General features: G+C 44.9%; 1 protein-coding gene across 1 annotated transcript in view; it reads right to left on the bottom strand.

Annotated features, from left to right (window-relative positions):
- Positions 1-21763, bottom strand: part of ell (elongation factor RNA polymerase II) — a 172709-nt gene that overhangs the window by 102588 nt on the left and 48358 nt on the right. The window contains exon 2 of the mRNA XM_038776846.1: positions 21454-21501. Coding sequence (XP_038632774.1) covers positions 21454-21501 — 48 coding nt within the window. The remainder of the gene's footprint in view (positions 1-21453; positions 21502-21763) is intronic.

Genomic DNA, 21763 nt, shown 5'->3' with positions numbered 1-21763 from the left:
ACCTAATGATCGACTCAGTGGTCAGAGTGTGTAAATGTTTTACCTCGATTCACCTGGAGTAGACGGTGATAATAAGGAAGGATTTCCCATTGTACATAAATAGATACATTCCCAGGCATTCCTCGAGTCTGGTAAGGAATGGAGTGGGGATACGTGGCTCCTTTTGATCTGGTTTGTGCACTGCTCACATTTGGCAATGAGAAACCCTTTCTTGTATCAATCTCGATAGTCCCAGTCACCACACAGCAGACTGGGCTCATACTCTGCATTTTATGATACCCATGTGGACCCAGTGGATTTTTCCGAGAATCTCTGGTTGGATTGGGATGGGAATTATTAACTGATCGTTCTACACCAGATCAGCATTCATGGCAGAATGTATCAGTCGCTCAAAGTATATTTCCATTACTGTTGTACTGGGGTGCTGCTATGATCAACCTCGCCTGCAGTACTAACAAATGCAGATGCTGTCCTCGTTCTGCATCGGCTCTTGGTATATTTGTTGCAGCTTTTTTGAGCTCATTGGCAATTGTGCTGACCTTTTTTGGTAATTGCTCCTAAAATTCACAGATATAACTTATTCCTGGAAGTTATTAAGTCCTGTTCACTCCAGTCCTCCAGCTGCGGAACTGTGCTTGAGCCTCGGAGTTTTCCCCCACAGTCACCATATATAATGGTGACTCAGACCCAGACTGCGGGGTTAATAGAAACCCGCGCTTGCTAAAAATAGAATTTGCCCGTGCTCCCTGCTTACTGCAGAATTAACTTCAAGATTTTGAGCCTTTTTCAAGGTTTGCTCATCCTTCCTCAATTGCCACTAGGATTGGCGGCTGCTGGGTCAGGATTTATTTTTAATAGACCAGCACGCGCTATGATATAGTCTTTAATAAGCGGAACAGTTAATTTTTCTACTTTTCTCTGCCTCCGCATCTTCAATGAGGCTCTTTTGGAGATTTTCAATTGTCTTCAGTTTTGGCACTTTTCAGGTCAGACATGCAAATTCTTTCATAATTGATTTTCAGAGACTTTGGAGTCCTTTACAGCTCCACTGTGCTGTATGTTGGTTTTGACTGACTAAGGAACAATTGCAGACATAGATATGTCTGAACAATAATGGGTTTATTGGATGAACATAACTATGTACAGATATACAAGACTACCAATCACTCAGTCGAAGCCATGAGCTTTCTCGTTCTCAGCCCTTAGCTATGCGTCTCTGTCTTACATCACGTGGGAGGGATTGCTTTTCCAGTCCCACACAATAACCTTTTCAGTCCCAAACACCCTAATACTACAATAACTAGAGTAATCACCATCTCTGCATCAACTCTTTTCGAATCCTAGGATGTAGGCCCTGGGCAGTTGCTGACTTTTAGTCCCTTGGGTTTCTTTAATATTTCTTCTCTGTTGATACTAATTGTTTTAAGTTCCTTGTTTTTATTAGCCCTTTATTTTACCCCACCCCCTCCAAATTGCAAAGATTTCAAACTAGATTGGCCGAGATGTTTGCACATCACTATCCTGTCATTAAATCTTCAGTACAAAGGGGGTGAATTCCACAAGCAATGTTATCAAGAGCAGACTTTTCCTGGCAGCTGAGGGAATGCACAATTCATGATTTCCACTAACTTATGACTGCCAACTATGGCAAGACATGTCCCTGGAGGTTTCAAGAGATGGCCTCCATCTCCAATATATTGACTTTTTTCAACGTGTTCGATATCTTTATTACTGATAATACAAAAATATGCAAACAAATTGAAAAACTGAAACACTATTTTTTAACCCAGTTTGCTCACAGGAGTGTCCAGGAAACTCCAAGACAACTGGCTGAAAGACGGGTTCAATAGGACTGATGACATACCATTGAAGGAAAACGGAGAGCACAGAACGGCTTTAGGTGTGTCAGGAGGCATGACAGGAGAAAACGTTCAGCAGAATTGGTGAAGTCAAGAATGCCTGTGAGAAACCACACTACGAGAGGACATGATAGACCAGGGGTGGGCAAACTTTTCCGTGCAAGGGCCACATTCAGAAATTCACAATTTTAAAGGGCCGCATAGTATATTAAGTAAAATAATGAATATTTTAAATAGCCAAAATAAAAGGTCTTTAAAGAAAAAAAAGCACATTTATTTGAAAAACAAAGTAACTCAGTAAGTAACAGAACAATGTCAATGAGAATGATGCATCTGACTGCAGTCATTTACCAGTTTGTTGAAATCAGGTGTCAAGTTGCTTGTGCTGATCCTTAACACTGACAGAAGCACAGCCTAGCCGAGTCAACGATAAAAACGCGCGTAGTGGGGTGGATGAGTGGGGCTGCCTTATTGGTCGGTTTAGTTGGGTGTGCGACCAATAGGAGTCCAGGTTACAAACAATAATAAGGCTTATTGTTTGTAACCTGGACTCCTATTGGTCGCACACCCAACTAAACTGACTAATGAGACAGCCCCACTACGCGCGTTTTTATGCGGCCCGCCAATGAGGTGCCCGGAATCATAACCGGCATTTTTGAAAAGCCACCGGGGAAAAGCCGCTGAAGTAAATGCGCTTATTGAATAAGCACATTTACTTCAGCGGCTTTTCCCCGGCGCCTTTTCAAAAATGCCGGTTATGATTCCGGGCACCTCATTGGCGGGCCGCATAAAAACCTTTGTCGGTCCGCATGCGGCCCGCGGGCCGTAGTTTGCCCACCCCTGTGATAGACCCTCTTCTTGCTGCCTGTGCCTATGTGGGAGAATATACAGAGCTCGAACACCCTGGACGAGACCAGACAAAAATGGGAGGATGAACTGGGGACAGAGGTAGGGTGGGAACTCTGGAGCGAAGCACTGAGCAAGACTAACTCCACCTCCTCCTGTGCAAGGCTCAGCCTAATGCAGCTCAAGGTGATGCATTGAGCGTACCTGATCAGAACCCAAATGAGCAGGTTCTTCCCGGAGGTGGAGGATAAATGTGAATGGTGCCAGAGGGGCCCGGCCAACCACACCCACATGTTCGGGGCTTGTCCCAAGTTTGTTGGGTTCTGGACAGCCTTCTCTGAGGTAATGCCCAAAGTTGTGGGGTGAGGGTGAAGCCATGCCCAAAGTTGTGGGGATGAGGGTGAAACCATGCCCAATAGTGGCAATCTTCGGGGTAACCGAGCAACCAGAACTACACATGGGGAAGGGGGCTAACGCCCTTGCTTTCGCTTCCCTAATCACACGCCGGAGAATACTGCTCGGTTGGCGATTGGCAGCACCACCCAAAGCTGCAGACTGGCTCGCTGACCTCACGGAATTTCTCCACCTGGAGAAGATTAAGTATCCATCCGAGGGTCCGAGAAAGGCTTCATAGATACTTGGGGGCAGTTTGTTCCAAAACCTATTCGAGGCCAGCAACGACGAGTAAGGTAAGAATAAAAAAAACAAGATAGATGAGGAACCAAAGGACTGCAGAGACACCATAAAAAGAAGGGGGGGGGGGCAGGGCAGCACGGTGGCGCAGCGGGTTAGCCCTGCTGCCTCACGGCGCCGAGGTCCCAGGTTCGATCTCAGCTCTGGGTCATTGTCCGTGTGAAGTTTGCACAATCCCCCCGTGTTTCCGTGGGTTTCACCCCCACAACCCAAAAAGATGTACAGGATCGGTGGATTGGCCATGCTAAATTGCCCTTTAATTGGAAAAATGAATTGGGTACTCTTAAAAAAAAATTTTTTTTTAAGAAAAAAGAACAAAGTGAAAATAAAAACAAAGCACAGCTGAAGCCAACGGGGGGAATGAGGGGGAAGGGATAGGGGGTTTTTCAAGGGGAGGGGGGCTCATAGACCGACCCAGAGGGCAGCAAAATGTATATTGGACCAATTAAAAGACAAAATAAATCTCTTCTGTACAATAAAGTAAATTAACATGGGTAAGAAAAATGTGATGTTAAATATACAATTGCTTATAAATATGAGAAATGCCAATAAAAAGATTTTTTTTTTAAAAGAATGCCTGTGAGGGCTGCCACAGCTAAATGTTAACATAAACTAAATAGAAGCAGACGAAAATGTAACCAGTGAAGCCAAAACGTGGACAATACAAGCTGTGACAGTCAGATCAATGGATAATAAATAATGGCATTGCTGCAGTCCTGCAAACCTCGTAGTCAAGTCTGACTCAAAGTAGGACTGAATAGAACATAGAACATAGAGAATAATCCATTTTAGTTTTCCTAGAACAGTTCCTATTTGTGATGTGGCGATGCCGGCGTTGGGCTAGGGTGGGCACAGTAATGGATCTTACAACACCAGGTTAAAGTCCAACAGGTTTGTTTTAAATCACTAGCTTTCGGAGCACTGAATTTCATTTCAACTGAGGAAGGAGCTGCGCTCTGAAAGCTAGTAAGAAGTCTTACAACACCAGGTTAAAGTCCAACAGGTTTGTTTCAAACACGAGCTTTCGGAGCGCAGCTCCTTCGCTCCTGCGCTCCGAAAGCTCGTGTTTGAAACAAACCTGTTGGACTTTAAGCTGGTGTTGTAAGACTTCTTACTGTGCCCGCCCCAGTCCAACGCCTGCATCTCCATATCATGGCTCTGAAAGCTAGTGATTCAAAACAAACCTGGTGGACTTTAACCTGATGTTGTAAGGACTCTTACAGTTTCTATTTGCACATTGGGTACATATGTTTGAATATCAAACAAATCTCACTCAAAAAAAAGAGAGCTAGATCACATTAAAATTAATTGTGCCTCAACCCTAAATTATTTTGCACTTACATCAAAATCAGCATTAAACAGGCTAAAAAATGGGAAACACTTGATCTTTCAGCCAGTTTCTCTCTCCCTCACCCCTAAAGGAACAGACCTGCTCAGGCTCCAATTATTCCTTTTTGGTACCTGGAAAGTTCAGAAAGTGACAACCTGATTTCCCACTATTTAGTTTTAATAACTATTCTTGTCAGGCCCTCTTCAACCACAAGAATGTCTCAGCAGTCAAACACATGGGCAACAGAAAGCACAGCCTCAGATATCTGGCTCCTCTCAGGGCTCAGCAAGTTTATCAAATGACAATCTGAACTGCACAGGTCAGGACACAGATTCAATCCATGGCCTCTGCTGAGTTAGCTGATCCCAACCAAATGAGGATGGCACAAATAGGCTTAATTTAACTGGGCTAGGACAGAGAAAGTATTGCCAGACCTCCATGCTTCTGATCACTAACCAATACTTGATGGTACTACCCATCTATGGATGTCAGGCTACGGGTTGGGCAAGTCTGATTTGTGGACAAGTCACTTGGTCCAGATGGCATGCATGCCAGGTAATAACGGAAGTGGGGAAGATGATAGAAGAAGGGTTTGTCTTGATCTTCCAAACTTTCTTAGATATGAGGGAGCTGCAAAATGACTAGATACAGCAAATATGATATTCTTATTCAAGAAAGAGTGCAAGGATATACCTTGTAACTAAAGGCAGGTCAATTCAACATTAGTGGTGGGTATGGTTTTAGAAACAATACTCAAGGAAATAATTCACAAAGACTTTGCAAGGCTACAGTTAACTAGAGATCCAGCACCAATCTGTAAAAATGCAGATTATATTTGCCTAATATAACGCTTTTGAAGCAACAGAGAATTGTAGCCACCGAAGTTGGCCATTCCCTCAATACAAAATGGAGGAACGCAAAGCTTGCAGGTTAAAATGGACAATGTTTGCAGCACAAGCAGGCTGCACCAAGCCAATGTGTATTCTGTCTGCTAAGAGAGCAGACAGCACCGAAACGAACATTCCGCATACTAATGAGGCAATCTCCGGGATAGTTAACATAGCAATGGAACGATCCCAGGGACAATGGACACAAATAGAGAAGTGATTGCAACAGTGTATGGGAAACCAGACACTCCGGCACCAGCGGGGTTCGAAAACAAAGCAACTGAAGGCCCGCCCAGTAGCCGAGAGACAGCCTCAGTATTGGGGGGATTCAAACAAATCGATTGGTAAGAGACCCAATCGATTCCCAGCAGGTAAAGGGTCCGCCCAAAAGGGCGCGAAGCCCTAGGACCTATAAAAGACAGGTCCCAAACTTAGTTTGTTCTTCTTGACCAGCCCTCCTCTCTGAACCAGCCCCTTGACCAGCTTTTACCAAAGAAGACCTTGACCAAGAGAGAGAGGTTTGGGACAACAGCCACCAGCAAGTAAGTGTCTCAGAACGATCGCTACCAGAGATAGACACTCCTGACCCCTTTTTAACCTGTACAAACCTGAAGTCTGCGGACCAGTGCAGAGCAAGAGGCCTTGTCCCCTGATCCGGTAGTTCCTTTTACGATAAGTATTGGTTTATCTAGTGGTAGGAATAGTTTAATCATCTTAGCATGTGCATGGGTAGTATTATAATTGCATTATAATAAACTCATTTGTTTGAACTTACTAATTGGTGTATGGTTTTATTGCTTTGAACTTGACCTTGAAACTTGTGGCGGTATCTTAACGATACCTGGCGACTCCAAAGCTAACGAACGAAACAGAGCCAAATTGCGTGTTAAGCACACTCACCCAGAACGAGCAACATAATGCTGATGAGGGGAATGCAGCAGATCTGGACTCATGACTATATATTTTTTCCTTTTCAAAATTTAGAGCACCCAATTCTTTTTTTCCAATTAAGGAGCAATTTAGCGTGGCCCATCCACCTACCCTGCACATGTATTTGGGTTTTAGGGGTGAGACCCACGCAGACACAGGGAGAATGTGCAAGTTCCACATGGACAGTGACCCGGGGCCAGGATCGAACCTGGGTCCTCAGCGCCGTGTTGACTTCTGAATATTAAGGAAGTGCTTGACATAATAATAATAACAACATTCCGGCGCCCTGTAAAGGCCTTATGAAATAGGAGGGTCAGTGTAAGCTTGAATTAAAAAAATGGCTAAAGGAGAAAACAAAGGTGTTACCCAAGGGTCAGTGCTAGGACCACTGCTTTTGTTTGGTACATGACTTAGATATTGGAATAGAGAGTAAAATATCAGCATTTGTCGACGATATCGGTCTTGGGGTTGTGGGAAACATAGTGAAGGTGCTACCACCAATTAACTGCAACAAGACATGGATAGGCTAGAAGCAGAGAAGTAGCAAATGGAATTTTATTACAAAGAAGTCTGAAGTGATGTATGTTAGCATAAGGGATAAGGAGAGACAATATAGACTTAATTGCACAGTTCTAAAGAAAGTACAGGGTCGGGGGACCTGAGGCTCATGCAAATACAGTTGTGTCACCACACTTTAGGAAGATTTGATAGAGATGCACAAGAATATTCGAATACTAGCAAGGTGTATATAAGGTAGACAAGAAAAAGCTGTTCCCATTAACTGGTCATACAAAGACTTGAGGACATAGACTTAAGGTTTTGGACAAGGGGTGCAGGATGTGGTGAGGAAGTACTTTTTTTATGCAGTGAGTGGCAAAGATCTGGAGGCCTAAGAGGGTGGTGGAAGTCAAGACTATGAATGACTTCAGAAGGAAATTGGATGGGCACTTGAAAGAAATAAACTTGCAGGAATACAGCAGGGAAATAGGATCACTCCACAGAGGATGTCATGGAGTTTGTTTTAATTTATTCATGGGATGTGCGCATTGCTGGCTAGACCAGCATTTGCTGCCCATCTCTAATTGCCCTCAAGGAGATGGTGGCGAGCTGCGTTCTTGAACCGCTGCAGTCTGTGATGCAAGTACACCCACAATGCTGTCAGGCAGGAAGTTACAGGATTTTGACCCAACGACAATGAAGGAACGCCGATATAGTTCCAAGTAAGGGTGGTGTGCGACTTGGGAGGGAAATTCACACATGATGCTGTTCCCACACATCTGCTGCTCTTATCCTTCTAGATGGAAAATGCTATTTACGGAACCTTGCTGAGTTCCTGCAGTACAGCTTGTGGAAGGTACATATTGCTGCCATTGTGCGTCGATGGTAGAGAGACTGGGGGCACGATTCTCCGACCCCCACGCCGGGTGGGAGAATCGCGGGAGTGCCGGGCGATTCCCGCCACGCCGCCCTGGCACCCGCACGCGATTCTCCCACCCCACCCCCCAAAACGGCGTGCTGAGTTTTACGACAGGCCGCTCAGAGAATCGGCACTCGCCGTTTCTAACGGTCGAGCGGCGATTCTCCGGCCCGGATGGACCGATTGGCCTGCCCAATCCGACTGGTTCACGCCGGCGCCAACCACACCTGTTAGCCGATGGCGTGAACAGCGCACGAACGCTGCATGTGCGGCCTGTGGGAGGGGGGGGATCGAGCACCAGGGGGGGTGCTCAGTAGGGGTCTGGCCCGCGATCGGTGCCCACCGATCGGCGGGCCGGCGTCTCTAAAAGACACACACTTTTTCCTCCACCGCCCCGCAAGATCACTCCGGCATGTCTTGCGGGGCGCCCGCGGGGAGGACGGCAACCGCGCATGCGCGGGTTGGCGCCGGCCAACCTGCGCATGCGCGTGTGACGTCATTTAAGCGCTGCCGGCCGCGTAATTTATGCGGCGACGCTTTGACGCGGCGCCAATGCCCAGCGCACGAAGTTGACGCGGCGCCCTCCTAGCCCCCTGGGGGTGGGAGAATAAGGGGCGAGGAGCGGCCTCCGACGCCGAAGTGAAACACTCCGGTTTTCACTCCGGCGTCGGCACTTAGTCTCCCGTTGGGAGAATTGCGCCCTGGATGTTTGTGGATGGGTGTCAATCGAGCGTTCCAGGTAAGTGGAGAGTATTCCATCACACTCCTGACTTGAGCCCTGTAGATAAGTAGATTTGGGAAGTCAAGTGGTGAGTTACTCACCTCAGGCTGGCTCGCCTCTGACCTGCTTTTGTAGCCACAGTATTCATTTGGCTAGTCCAGTTCAGTTTTCAGTCAATAGTAATACCTAGGATTCAGCAATGATAATGATATTGAATATCATGGGGAGATGGTTAGATTCTCTCTTGTTGGAGATGGCAATGGCCTGGTACTTGTGTGGCATGAATGTTACTTGTCATTTTTCAGCCCAACACTGAATATTGTTCATGGGCTGAATGGCCTCTATCTGTGCTGAAATGACATTATGACTAATGTACTTCAGGGGCTGCATGGTGGCGCAGTGGTTATCACTGCTGCCTCACGGCACCGAGGACCCGGGTTTGATCCCGGCCAGGGTCACTGTCCGTGTGGAGTTTGCACATTCTCCGTGTGTCTGCGTGGGTCGCATCGCCCCAACTCAAAATATGGGCAGGGTAGGTGGATTGGCCACGCTAAACTGGTTCTTAATTGGAAAGAAAGAATTGGGTACTCTAAATTCATTTGTTTTTAAATGACCAATGTACTCCACAGTAGATTAGCCTGGTGAAACTCAATGCCCTTAAAGAATGACCAGTTGCACAGATCGCATAACGCAGTTTGGAGTTACTTGGCAGCAAAACATTTCAACCTCCCTTTTATTCTTTCAAAGGATGTGGGTGTCACCGGCAAGGCCAGCATTAATTACCTATTCCCAATTCCCCCTGAGGAGATGGTGATGACTGCTATTTTGAACTGCTGCGGTCCAGCTGATTTTGGTTGTAACAATTAGGAGGTTTACAAGATTATATTTTAGTGGGGCGGCATGGTGGCACAGTGGTTAGCACTGCTGCCTCAGTGCCGAGGACCCGGGTTTGATCCCGGCCCTGGGTCACTGTCCGTGTGGAGTTTGCACATTCTCCTCGTGTCTGCGTGTCTCACCCCCACAACCCAAAGATGTGCAGGGTAGGTGGATTGGCCACGCTAAATTGACCCTTAATTGGAATTTTTTTTTAAAGATTATATTTTGGGACTGTGGTTTGAAATTTAGGATAAATGAAGGGGATCATGTGATCTGTTCTGCTGACTGTCAGCAAGTCTGAGTGGTTTGATTGTTAGAGATCAAAGGAAGTCTTAACTTGTTTTACTGGTATGAAGGTGAACGGTATTCATGCTTGGAGACAATGGTAGCAATCCCTGGGTTTACAAAGACTGGTCTCAGATTCTTCTAAAGTCCCAGAAATATTTGAAGGTATTGGGTTGTAAGCAGTTGTGCTGTAAACTATCCAGTTACTTCCAAGGTGAAAACAAGTTGGGGATCAAGGATAGCTGATTAACATTTCTACCTGAAATCAAGGTTAATGTGTTCCACATTGTCATGGGGAAGAGAGCCGAGGAATCAACTTTGAAGTCACATTACAGTGAAGGAAGAGAGATATATTTTCAAGCCAGGATGGCATGCAACTTGAAGGGGAACTTGCGGGTGATGGTGTTCAAATGTACCTACTCTTCTTATCCTTCAAGGTAGTAGAAATTACAAGTTCGAAAGGTGCTTCGAAGGAGCCTTGATGAGCTGCTGTTGTGCAAATTTTTTTTGGCACACGCTGCTGCCACTGTGCATCATTGATGGAAGGAGTGGCTGCTTACGGTGGTGTACGACCTCCCAAGCACCTGTGTAAAGGTTAGTGTCAAACTTTAAGCATTTTTGGAACTGTACTCATCCAGCAAGCGAACCGTATTCCATCGCATTCCTGACTTGAGCCTTATAGAGGGTGGAGCGATTTTATGGAGATAGGGGGAAGAGTTGCTCGACCCAGAATTCTCAGCCTCTGACCTATTCCTGTGGTCTCTGCATATGTCTAATCCACATCATTTTCAATAGTAGCATGCATGATGTTGATAGTGGGGAATTAAGCAATGGTAATGCTACTGAATGTTACGGGGAGATGGTTACATTCGCCCTTGTTGGAAGTGGTCATTTCCTGGCACTTGTGCTGCGAATGCTACTTGCCACTTATGAGACCAGGCCTGAATGGCACCCTGGTCTTGCTATACAAGGACATCGACTGCTTTAGCATCTAAGGGGATGTAATGATACATAACATTGTGCAATCTCCTCACCTCTGAACATATTATGGAGGAAAGGTAATCTATGAAGCAGCTAAAGATGGCTGCGCCCAGGGTAGTACCCTGAAGAACCTCTGCAGCGCTATCCAGTGATGGAGATGAATGGCCTCCAACAACCTTTTGTGCTCAGTATGACTTCAACCAGTGGAGAGGTTAATCCCCGATTCCCATTAACTTCAATTTTCCGCAGTGGTTAGCACTGCTGCCTCACAGCGCTGAGGATCCGGGTTCGATCCCGGCTCCAGGTCACTGTCTGAGTGGAGTTTGCACATTCTCCCCATGTCTGTGTGGGTCTCACTCCTACAACCCAAAGGTGTGCAGGGGTAGATGAATTGGCCATGCTAAATTGGCCCTTCATTGGAATTTTAAAAAAAATCTTTTGCATTGAAATGCTGGGGTCCTCCAGCTCGGAGGATGGGGATATTTGTGGAGCATCCTACTCCTGTTCATTATTTAATTGTCTACCACCTTTCACAACTGGATATGGAGGACTGCAGTGCTTTGATACGATCATCAGTTGTGGGATCGATTAGCTCTGCCTTTCACTTGCTGCTTCTGCAGTTTGGCATGAAAGTAGTCCTGTGCTGTCGTTCCATTGACACCTCATTTTTAGGTATGCCTGGTTCTGTTCCTGGCTTGCTCGCCTGAACTCTATTGAAACAGGATTGATTGTTTGGCTTGATGGTAAAGGAGAGTGGGGCATATACCAGGCCATGAGGTTGCAGATTGCAGTTGAATACAGTGGCCTACTAGGTCTCATGAATGCCCAGTTTGAGTTTCCAGATCTGTTCTAAAACTACCTCATATTTAGTAATGCCAAACCACATGATGGAGGGTGTCCTCCATCTGAAATTGGGACTTCAGCTCCACCAGGACTTTGCGGTAGTCATTCATACTAATACTGACCCGGACAGATACATACGGAACAAATAAATTGGTGAGGACGAGGTCAAGTAGGTTTTTCCCAATTGTTGGCTCCCTCACCACCTGCTGCAGACCCAGTCCAGCATATTTGACATTCAGGACTCACCAGTTTGGTCAGTAGTGGTGTTACCAAGCCACTCTTGGTGACGGACATTGAAGTTCCCCACCCAGAGTACATTCTGTGCCCTTACCACCCTCAGGGCTTCCTCCAATTGGTGCTTAATAGAGAGGCGTACTGATTCATTAGCTGAGTGAGGGCAGTACAAAGAACAAAGAACAAGTAGGTGGCAATCAGGTTTCCATGCCTATGTTTGACCTGATGCCATAAAGATTCATGGGGTGCCGAACAGATGTTGAGAATTCCCAGGGCACCATGGGCGGCATGATGGCACAGTAGTTAGCACTGCTGCTTCAGAGCGCCAGGAATTGGTGTTCAATTCAGGCCTTGGATGACAGTCTGTGCGGAATTTGTACATTCTCCCCGTGTGCGTGGGCTTTCCCCGGATGCTCTGGTTTCCTCCCACAGTCCAAAGATATTAAATTGTCCCTTAGTATCCAAAAGTTCAGATGATATTACAGGGATAGGCGGGGCTGTGAGCCTAGGTAGATGCTCCTTCAGAGGAACGGTGCAGACCCGATGGGCCGAATGGCATCCTTCTGTGCTGTAGGGATTTTATTCTATGAACTTCCTCCCGACTGTATACCACTGTGCTGCCACCTCTTGTGGGTCTGCCCGGTCGGTGGGACAGGACATACAGAGGGATTGCGATATCTGGGACGTTGCATGCAAGGTATGGCACCATGAGTATAACTATGTCAGGTTGCAGCCTAAATAGTCTGTGACACAGTTCTCAGATACGCACCATACACCTTTTTTTGCTTTATTATATTCTCTACTTCCCTCGTCATCCTAGGAGCTCTGGCTTTAGATCCCCTACCTTTCATCTTTTTTGGAATGTATCTAGACTGTACATGTAGCATCTCTTGCTGAAAGTTCACTCATTGTCCCGTTGCAGTTTTTCTTGTCTGTCTTTGGTTCCATTTTACACTCTGGCAAGATCCCTTCTCATCCCATTGAAATTGAACCTCTTCAAAATTTAGGTGCTTTACATTAGATTGCCCGTTATTCTTCCGTATTACTAGTCTAAAGCTAATGAGACAATTGTATTTTTCTACACTGTCATTTGACCTTTGAAAGATTTGGCAAATGAGACTAAATTAACTCAGCTTCCGAATTCAATCAGTAAATTACTGAGAATGGAGTGGCATGGTGATGCTATGATGCATAATCTGCCATAACCACATACACAATTCAAGTGCTTTCCAACAGGAAATTGGACGCTAATGTAAAAACTGATTTGTTTTCTCTAACTCCTCTCAAAAATACAGCAGAGATATGCAGGAAAGCCCAAAGACAATGCCAGGCCTCGTCGTCAGTAAAAACATCGTCAAATGCATCAACCAGTGGACTTTGCAAATCCCAATGCAAATTGTTCTGTTACTACCCTTTCTTCCCTTTTAGCACCTTAACAACAACAAGAAAAAGGACCCACAAAACAATCCCTCCTTCCCTTGCAATTTGCATAACTGAGAAGGCTAAGAGCAGCCATATTGTGGGAACACTATCATCAAGATCCCCTCCAAATTACACATCATCAAATCATGGCCCCTCATCACAAATGGGTCAACATCCTGGAAATCCCAACCTAATACCATTATGGGAGCGCCATCATGCTGCTGAACGGGATCCAAGTTTAGATTCACCGCCATCTTGTCACAGTATCTTTATTTATTTTTGGATGCATTCTACCACCATGCTTCATCTTGAATGGAGAATACATTATTTTGGCTAAGGAGGCAGGACTTCTGCGTGGGTTTCGCCCCCACAACCCAAAAATGTGCAGAGTAGGTGGATTGGCCACGCTAAATTGCCCCTTAATTGGAAAAAATAATTGGCTAATCTAAATTTTTAAAAAAAAAAGGAGGCAGGACTGATGCCTCAGAATCCAAAGATTGAGAGAATGTTGCAGCAGCTAGAACCATGCTTTAAATAAGTCATTAAACCAAGGATCCATTGGCGTGTTCTGACAGCTCAGATAGACATGGAAGGGACAGTATACAGAGAGAAGGAAGGAATTCTTCCAGAGCCTTGCCAACATTCTTCCCTTGAACAACATCACCATAAAGAACTGCTCACTCACTGCATTGTTACCTCCGGTATCTAGCTGCATGCAAACAAGATTGTGGCCTTCGCCTACATAACAGTTCATTACACTTCATAATTATTAAATGCATGAAGCACTCTGGACATTTCTAAGAGGAGATGTGATACACTGCTGTATAAGTATAATTTCTTAATCAGTCTGTTTCTAATGTTCATTTCCCAATGGAAGTGGCTGTGAGCAATTAGGAGCTAAAGGATGACGTGGGTTGGATATATTGCCTTTCAATCTTCGATTTGCTGGATGAGTTCAGCTTTTACGTTGAACAAATGGTCACCTTCCTTAAAGGCACTGACTTCAGTAAGAGTCATGCTCCAGTAATATACCAAAGTAACCATTTGTAAACCACACTGGTGAGCGATGCAGAAAATTCGGTCTCAAACAACATCACAGGCAAGGCTATTGTGACTTCAGGCAACATACATACATGTGCAATATGCAGCAGGAGTTACTGGATGGTGATCTGGAGCAGGAACCTAGGATAAGTTCACCTGTCCTAATCAAACCCGATCTGTGCAGCTTAATGCTGCATAAAATGCTACATTCCATACAGTTATGCAATAGGGGTGTCTGTCTGTCGATTTAATAATTAACTTGGAAAAAATAAAGGCACGCTGTGACTGACACTGTACACGTGTAGAATTTACAAAATCTTTCAATAGTAAAAAGGGTTAATGCTGCTGACTCATACATCAAAACTGAGAGCTACACATTTGTGAAGACCAGAAGAGGCACTTGTTTCAGTCTATGAATAGCTTTATGTCAAGTTTCAGATTTCTATAAAAGAGCCTGATAGGATTTTAATAAAAGAACAGAAACCCAGGCCAGTCCATCTGTTTCAATCAGTGCAGGGCCATTGGCGTATACTTATTACGCATGTATCTCCATGGTGCTGTGGCAATCAATCTGACTCAGAGCTGCTCCATCACTGCACAATTGTACTCTATTCCAAATTCACCTTTTCCAAATCTTAGTCACAGTTTTGTGAGCACACATTTAAAATTACTGGAGGCTAGCAAGAGCTAGTGATGGGAAACATTGTCAAGCATACTGTCAAATCTGGTACAGTGTTGGAGGGAAAAGGGAGGAGTGGGGAGGGAAGTTGTTGGGAGGAGGAAAAGAGAAGAACTAGATGGTTGACAAGTAAATTGCTGGGGGAAAATATGTATAAACACATGCTTAAACTGCTGGGAAAAGTCACTACATAAGGAACAGGTCTGACAATTTAAATCAGACCTAAAAATCAATTTAAAGTGTAAGCTTCGGGATGGGGAGGATAAGGTTAGCCGGAAAAAGCAAGAATGGATTTCTTACCAATTTGATCTGTTGTTGCTGGGGGTGCATTCTTGTAGAAGCGTTTTGGAATATCAACCATTAGCCCACATCGCCTGATGCAGGGTCCAATACCACAAGTTTGGCAAACAATTTATTTTTATTGAGGTATTTGGAAATTTTTATAACATTAACAAAAACAATAACGTCCACATGGTAAAGTAAACATTTCCCCCCCAGCCCAATCTTCATAAACCTCAACCAAACAACAACCCGCCCGCCAACCCCCCCTCCTTGGAATACTGTAGCTGCTGACATTTTAATTTTCGAGAAAGTCGACGAACGGATGGCAGCTCTGGGAGAAGCCTAACATTGACCTTCTTAAGGCGAACTTTATTTTCTCGAGACTGAGAAACCCAGCCATGTCACTAACCTAGGTCTCTACACTCGGGGGGGGGGGGTTTCGAGTCCCTCCACATTAATAAGATCCGTCTCCGGGCTACCAGGGAGGTAAAGGCCAGAACGTCGGCCTCTTTCACCCCCTGAACTCCCGGATCTTCCGACACTCTAAAGATCGTTACCTTCGGACTCGGCACCACCCGTGTTTTTAAGCACTGTGGACATTACCTTAGCAAAACACTGCCAAAACCCTCTAAGCTTCGGGCATGCCCAAAACATGGGGACATGATTTGCTGGGCTACCCGCGCACCTCGCACACCTTCCTCAACCCCGAAAAACTTGCTCATCCTAGCCAGTGTAGCCCAAAAAACTTGCTCATCCTAGCCACTGTATGGCAAACTATTTTTAAGGAGACATTAGGGACTCTCTCTGGGGAGATTCGCCATCTGCAAACCATCAAAAAACCACTTCCCATGGCGAATCTCCCCAGAGAGAGAGAGAGAGAGAGAGTCCCTAATGTCTCCTTAAAAATCGTTTGCCAGGGCAGCACGGTGGCGCAGTGGGTTAGCCCTGTTGCCTCACAGCGCCGAGGTCCCAGTTTCGATCCCGGCTCTGGGTCACTGTCTGTGTGGAGTTTGCACATTCTCCCCGTGTTTGCGTGGGTTTCGCCCCCACAACCCAATGATGTGCAGAGTGGGTGGATTCGCCACTCTAAATTGCCCCTTAATTGGAAAAAATTAATTGGGTACTCTAAATTTATTTTAATTTTTTAAAAATTGTTTGCCATTCAGTGGCTAGGATGAGCATGCTATCAGGATGAATGCATGTTACAGCCATGGTCTTACACCAAGTTAGCTGAGCTCAGATGGGTGCCTATGAATTTTCAGTGTTAGAATCATAGAAAGGTTACAGCACAGAAAGTGGCCATTTGGCCCATCATGTCTGCACCGGCACAAAACAAGCTTCCCAGCCGAATCCCATTTTCCAGCATTAAGTCCGTAACCTCCAACGTTACGGTGCACATTCAGACACGTTTGCATAAGTTTCTGCCTCTGCTACCCACACCCCTACAACCCTCTGTGACAAAAATTCCTCATCTCCCCTCTAATATGTCTACCAATCACTTTAAATCGATGCTGCTCAGTCGCCAACCTCTTTGCTTAAGTTTCATGCACTCTATCCAAGCTGCTTGCAATTTTGTACATCTCAATAAAATCTCCACTCAGCGCCCTCTGTTCTAAGGAGAACAACCCCAGTTTATCCAATCTTTCATCATAGCTGCAATTTTCCAGGACTGACAACATTCTTGTAAATCTCCTCTGTACCCTGTCTAATACAATTACTGACCAGAACTGCACAGTTTCCGAAGTAAAATTTTTGCATCATTCAAGCGTAATCTCCCTACTCTAATATTCTATGCCTTGGCTAATAAATGAAAGGATTCCAAATGCCTTCTTACCCTGTCCTGCTACCTTCAGGGATCTGTGGACATTCACTCCAAAGTTTCTCACTTCCTCTACTCCTCACATGGATAGAGGATTGGCTGACAGGCAGAAGGCAGAGATTGGGGATAAAAGGGTCTTTTTCAGGATGGCAGGCAGTGACTAGTGGCGTGCCTTAGGGGTCGGTGCTGGGACCACAACTTTTCACAATATATATTAATGATCTGGAAGAAGGAACTGAGTACACTGTTGCTAGGTTTGCAGATGATACAAAGATCTGTAGAGGAACAGGTAGCATTTAGGAAGCAGGCTGGCTGCAGAAGGACTAGGACAGGTTAGGAGAGTGAGCAAAGAAGTGGCAGATGGAATACAATGTGGAAAAGAGAGAGGTTATGCACTTTGGAAGAAGAAATGGAGGCAAAGACCATTTTCTAAATGGGGAAATGCTTAGGAAATCAGAAGCACAAAGGGACTTGGGAGTCCTTGTTCACGATTCTCTTAAGGTTAATGTGCAGGTTCAGTCAGCAATTAGGAAATACAAATGCAATGTTAGCATTCATGTCGAGAGTGCTGGAATACAAGACCACGGATGTACTTCTGAGTCTATATAAGGCTCTGATCAGATCACATTTGGAGTATTGTGAGCAATTTTGGGCCCCATATCTAAGGATGGATGTGCTGGCTTTGGAAAGGGTCCAGAGGAGGTACACAAGAATCATCCCTGGAATGAAGAGCTTGTCGTATGAGGAATGGTTGAGGGCTCTTGTGTCTGTACTCGTTGGAGTTTAGAAGGATGAGGGAAGATCTTATTGAAACTTACAGGATATGGCGAGGCCTGGATAGAGTGGACCTGGAGAGGATGTTTCCACTTGTAGGCAAAACTAGGACCAGAGGATACAATCTCAGACTAAAGATGAGGAGGAATGTCAGCCAGAGTTAGGTGAATCTGTGGAACTCTTGGCTGCAGAAGGCTGTGGAGGCCAAATCATTGAGTGTCTTTCAGACAGAGATAGATAGGTTCTTGATTAAGGTTCTTGGGGAGAAGGCAGGAGAATGGAGGAGAAAATATCAGCCATGATTGAATGGTGGAGCAGATTTGATGGGCCAAGTGGCCTAATTCTGCTCCTTTGTCTTATGGTCTCAGTATTCTCCCATTTATTGTGTAATTGCTTATCTTTTTTGACCTCCCCAAATGCATCACTTCTCTGGTTGAATTCCATTTCCCTGTTTTCTGCCCTGATATCTTACTGCAGTCTATAGCAGTCAATTTTTGTGCCATCTGCAAACTTCTTGATCAATCTCCCTACATTTATATCTAATCACAAAAACAGGGGACCTAGTACTGAATCCTGTGGAAACCCACTGGAAACATCCTTCCAGTCACAAACGACAATTACCCTTTATCTCAGGGCACTGAGCCAACTTTGTATCCAGTTAGGGGGAAGACATAAAAACAATGATCATGGCAGCTAGCCTGATAAAACTATTTGTTTCATCAACATTTAGATAATCCTTTTTCTAGTGATGTTGGTTGAGGGATAAATATTGGCTCCAGGATATTAGAAAAACTCTATTAGTCTTCTTCGAGTAGTGCGGTGATTTTTAAACATCAACCTCAGGAGGGCCTATGCGGCCCTGGTTTAATGTCTCACCTAAAAATTGGCGTCTTTTATTTTGCATCACTCCCTCTGTACTACACTGCATCCTGTAGACTATTACTATGTTTTTTTTAATTAACCCTTTTCTTGAAGGGATAGCCTAGACCAGGGGTGGGAAAACTACGGCCCGCCAAAGGTCTTTATGCGGCCCACCAAGTCATTAAAAAAAAAAAAAAAAAAATCTTTTTATTTTTTTTTAATTTTTAATTATTTTTTTAAGGTTAATGGGGGGGCTGTTGGGTTACTTACTGGTATAGGGTGGATACGTTGACTTGAGTAAGGTGATCATTGCTCGGCACAACATAGAGGGCCGAAGGGCCTGTTCTGTGCTGTACTGTTCTATGTTCTATATGAGGCGCCCAGAATCATAACCGGGTGAAGTAATTATTTTACTTAATATACTATGCGGCCCTTTAAAATTGTGAATTTCTGAATGTGGCCCTTGCACGGAAAAGTTTGCCCACCCCTGGCCTAGACTTTTTAATTCAATTCTTTTAACTGATGTGATTGTCGCCAGGTTCGATTCTGGTCTTGGGGGTGACTGTATGGAGTTTGCACTTTCTCCCAGGATTGGGTTACATGCTTGATTAGTCTGTGCTGTGTTAACTGATTCCAGCCAGGGTGATATTAAGGTGTTGATTTGGCAAACTGGCCCTCGTTCAGGAAGTGTAAATTTACCAAAATCCTCTGCTCCCAATAGTAAGCAAGCAGCAACTCCTGCACGAGTTTCCTCCAGGTACTCCAGTTTCCTCCCACAGTCCAAAGATGTGCAGGTTAGGCTGTGCTAAATTGCCCCAGGGTCTAAAGATGTGCAAGTTAGTTGGGGTTCTGGGTTACGGGGATATGGCGAGGAAATGGGCCGAGGGAAGGTGTTCTTTCAGAGGGCCGATGCAAACTCGATGGGCCGAATGGCCTCCTTCTGCACTGTAGGAATTCTATTAATTCTAACACCTTCTCCCCCAGTTGTGAGCTGGAATCTCTGGTGGGCATCAAACCAAACCCTTCTGAGTCAAAGGTAGGAATGTTACTCATGAGCGATAGCTAGCACCTTAAGACAGACAGACTTGCATTTAAGCAGCAACGTATCTCATTACCTGAATATCATCAAGCACCTCATCTACAATTAATTTCTTTAAAATGTAGTGACCTTTGAGTAGTCAAACACAGTAGGTATTTGCCACACAGGAAGGTCATGAATAGCACTGCAATGGGTAATATTGGGCAGAAACTGGGAGAACTTTCTGTTGCTCTTCAAATTATGCCATGGAATCTTTCTGAATCCCCGGAGTACAGAAGCTGCAACAATGCAGTAATTCCTCAGTATTTCATCATAAGCAAACATGCTGTGCTAAGTTGACAGTTAAATGAACTGCATGGATTGGGTCACATGCTTGATTAGTCTGTGCTGTGTTAACTGATTTCAGCCAGGGCGATATTAAGGTGTTGATTTGGCAAACTGGCCCTCGTTCAGGAAGTGTAAATTTACCAAAATCCTCTGCTCCTAATAGTAAGCAAGCAGCAACTCCTGCCAGAAGATACAGCCTCAAAAATAATTCAAAAAGCTAATGTGATATTAGCCATTATCTCAAAGCAGCTGTACTACAAAACAGGGAAAGTAATTTTCAGTTGTATGGAGCTCTGATTAGACCCATCTGTGGTAACTTCAATTCTGGGCACTCCACCTCATGAAGGATATATTGGCCTTGCAGGTGCTGCCACAAAGACTCATAAGAATGAGACCAGGGCTAAAAGAGTTAAATTATGAGCACCAAATGAATAAATCAGAGAATTCCTTGAATATAGAAGAATAAGTAATTTGCCATAGTCTACAAAGGGACACAGGCATCTCTCTCCATTAGAAAGGGACAATTGGTTATATATTGCTTATAGGGCGCAACTCCACAAGCACGGAGCAAGGCGAGGCAGGCCTCCATGAATTACCGCAGCTGGTACGGTGATTGAACCCATGCCACTGGTGTCATTCTGCATCGCACTCTAGCCATTTGGCCTAACTTCCACTGAGTGCAGTCTAATTGAGATAAGATGATCAATATTTTAGATAGAAATAAACTATTTCCTCTGGTTGGGGGTCCAGACAAGGGAGCATATATCCTGAAAATTAGAGCCAGCCATTCAACGGTGCAAACTGGAAATACATCTTCAGACCAAGGATAGTGAAAATCTAGGCACTCTCTATTTCAAAAAGATTGTTGAGGCTGGGTCAAGTAAAAGTTTAAAAACGGAGATTGATCAAGTTTTTAGGTGAGGGTATTGAGGGTTATGAACTAGGATAGGTAGATGCTGAGAAGATCAGCCATAATCTAAGTAAGCTCAAGGAGAAATGAAAATGAAAATCGCTTATTGTCACGAGTAGGCTTCAAATGAAGTTACTGTGAAAAGCCCTAGTCGCCACATTCCGGCGCCTGTTCGGGGAGGCTGTTACGGGAATCGAACCGTGCTGCTGGCTTGCTTTGGTTTGCTTTCAAAGCCAGCGATTAGCCCTGTGAGCTAAACAGCCCCTGATGAATGTCTGTGTTCTTGTACCCAGCAATGAGTCAATGGCTTCAGAAATCAAGGGAAAAGGAGAAAATTATGAACCGTGCAAAAAAAATTTGCTCCAAAGATACAAATTTTAAAATTCCAAAGACTTACCCCTTGGCTTCCTTCAAAGCGAATCCCAGGCTGGCAGGACAAATTGCTCTAAAAGAAAGAATGGAAGCAGTTAATCATTTCTGTACAAAATGCACAGTAACTTACAACACTACATTGGGGGGGGGGGGGGGGGGGGGGGGGGGGGGCATCAACTTCTGAAAAGGGTGCTAATATAGTGCATGGCAGCACTAAGGATCTACCACATTAGAAGGCCTCTGTTTAATTCCTAGCCTGTGCTTAGTTAGATAACAATTAATGTACTACGGTTGTCCTGCGTGAAACTGCACCATCGTGGCAGGTGGATCAGGGG

The sequence above is a fragment of the Scyliorhinus canicula genome, chromosome 18 (assembly GCF_902713615.1).
Source record: "Scyliorhinus canicula chromosome 18, sScyCan1.1, whole genome shotgun sequence".
NCBI lineage: Eukaryota > Metazoa > Chordata > Chondrichthyes > Carcharhiniformes > Scyliorhinidae > Scyliorhinus > Scyliorhinus canicula.
The sequence above is the reverse complement of the archived record's forward strand: the minus strand, read 5'-3'. Positions and strand labels throughout refer to the sequence as shown.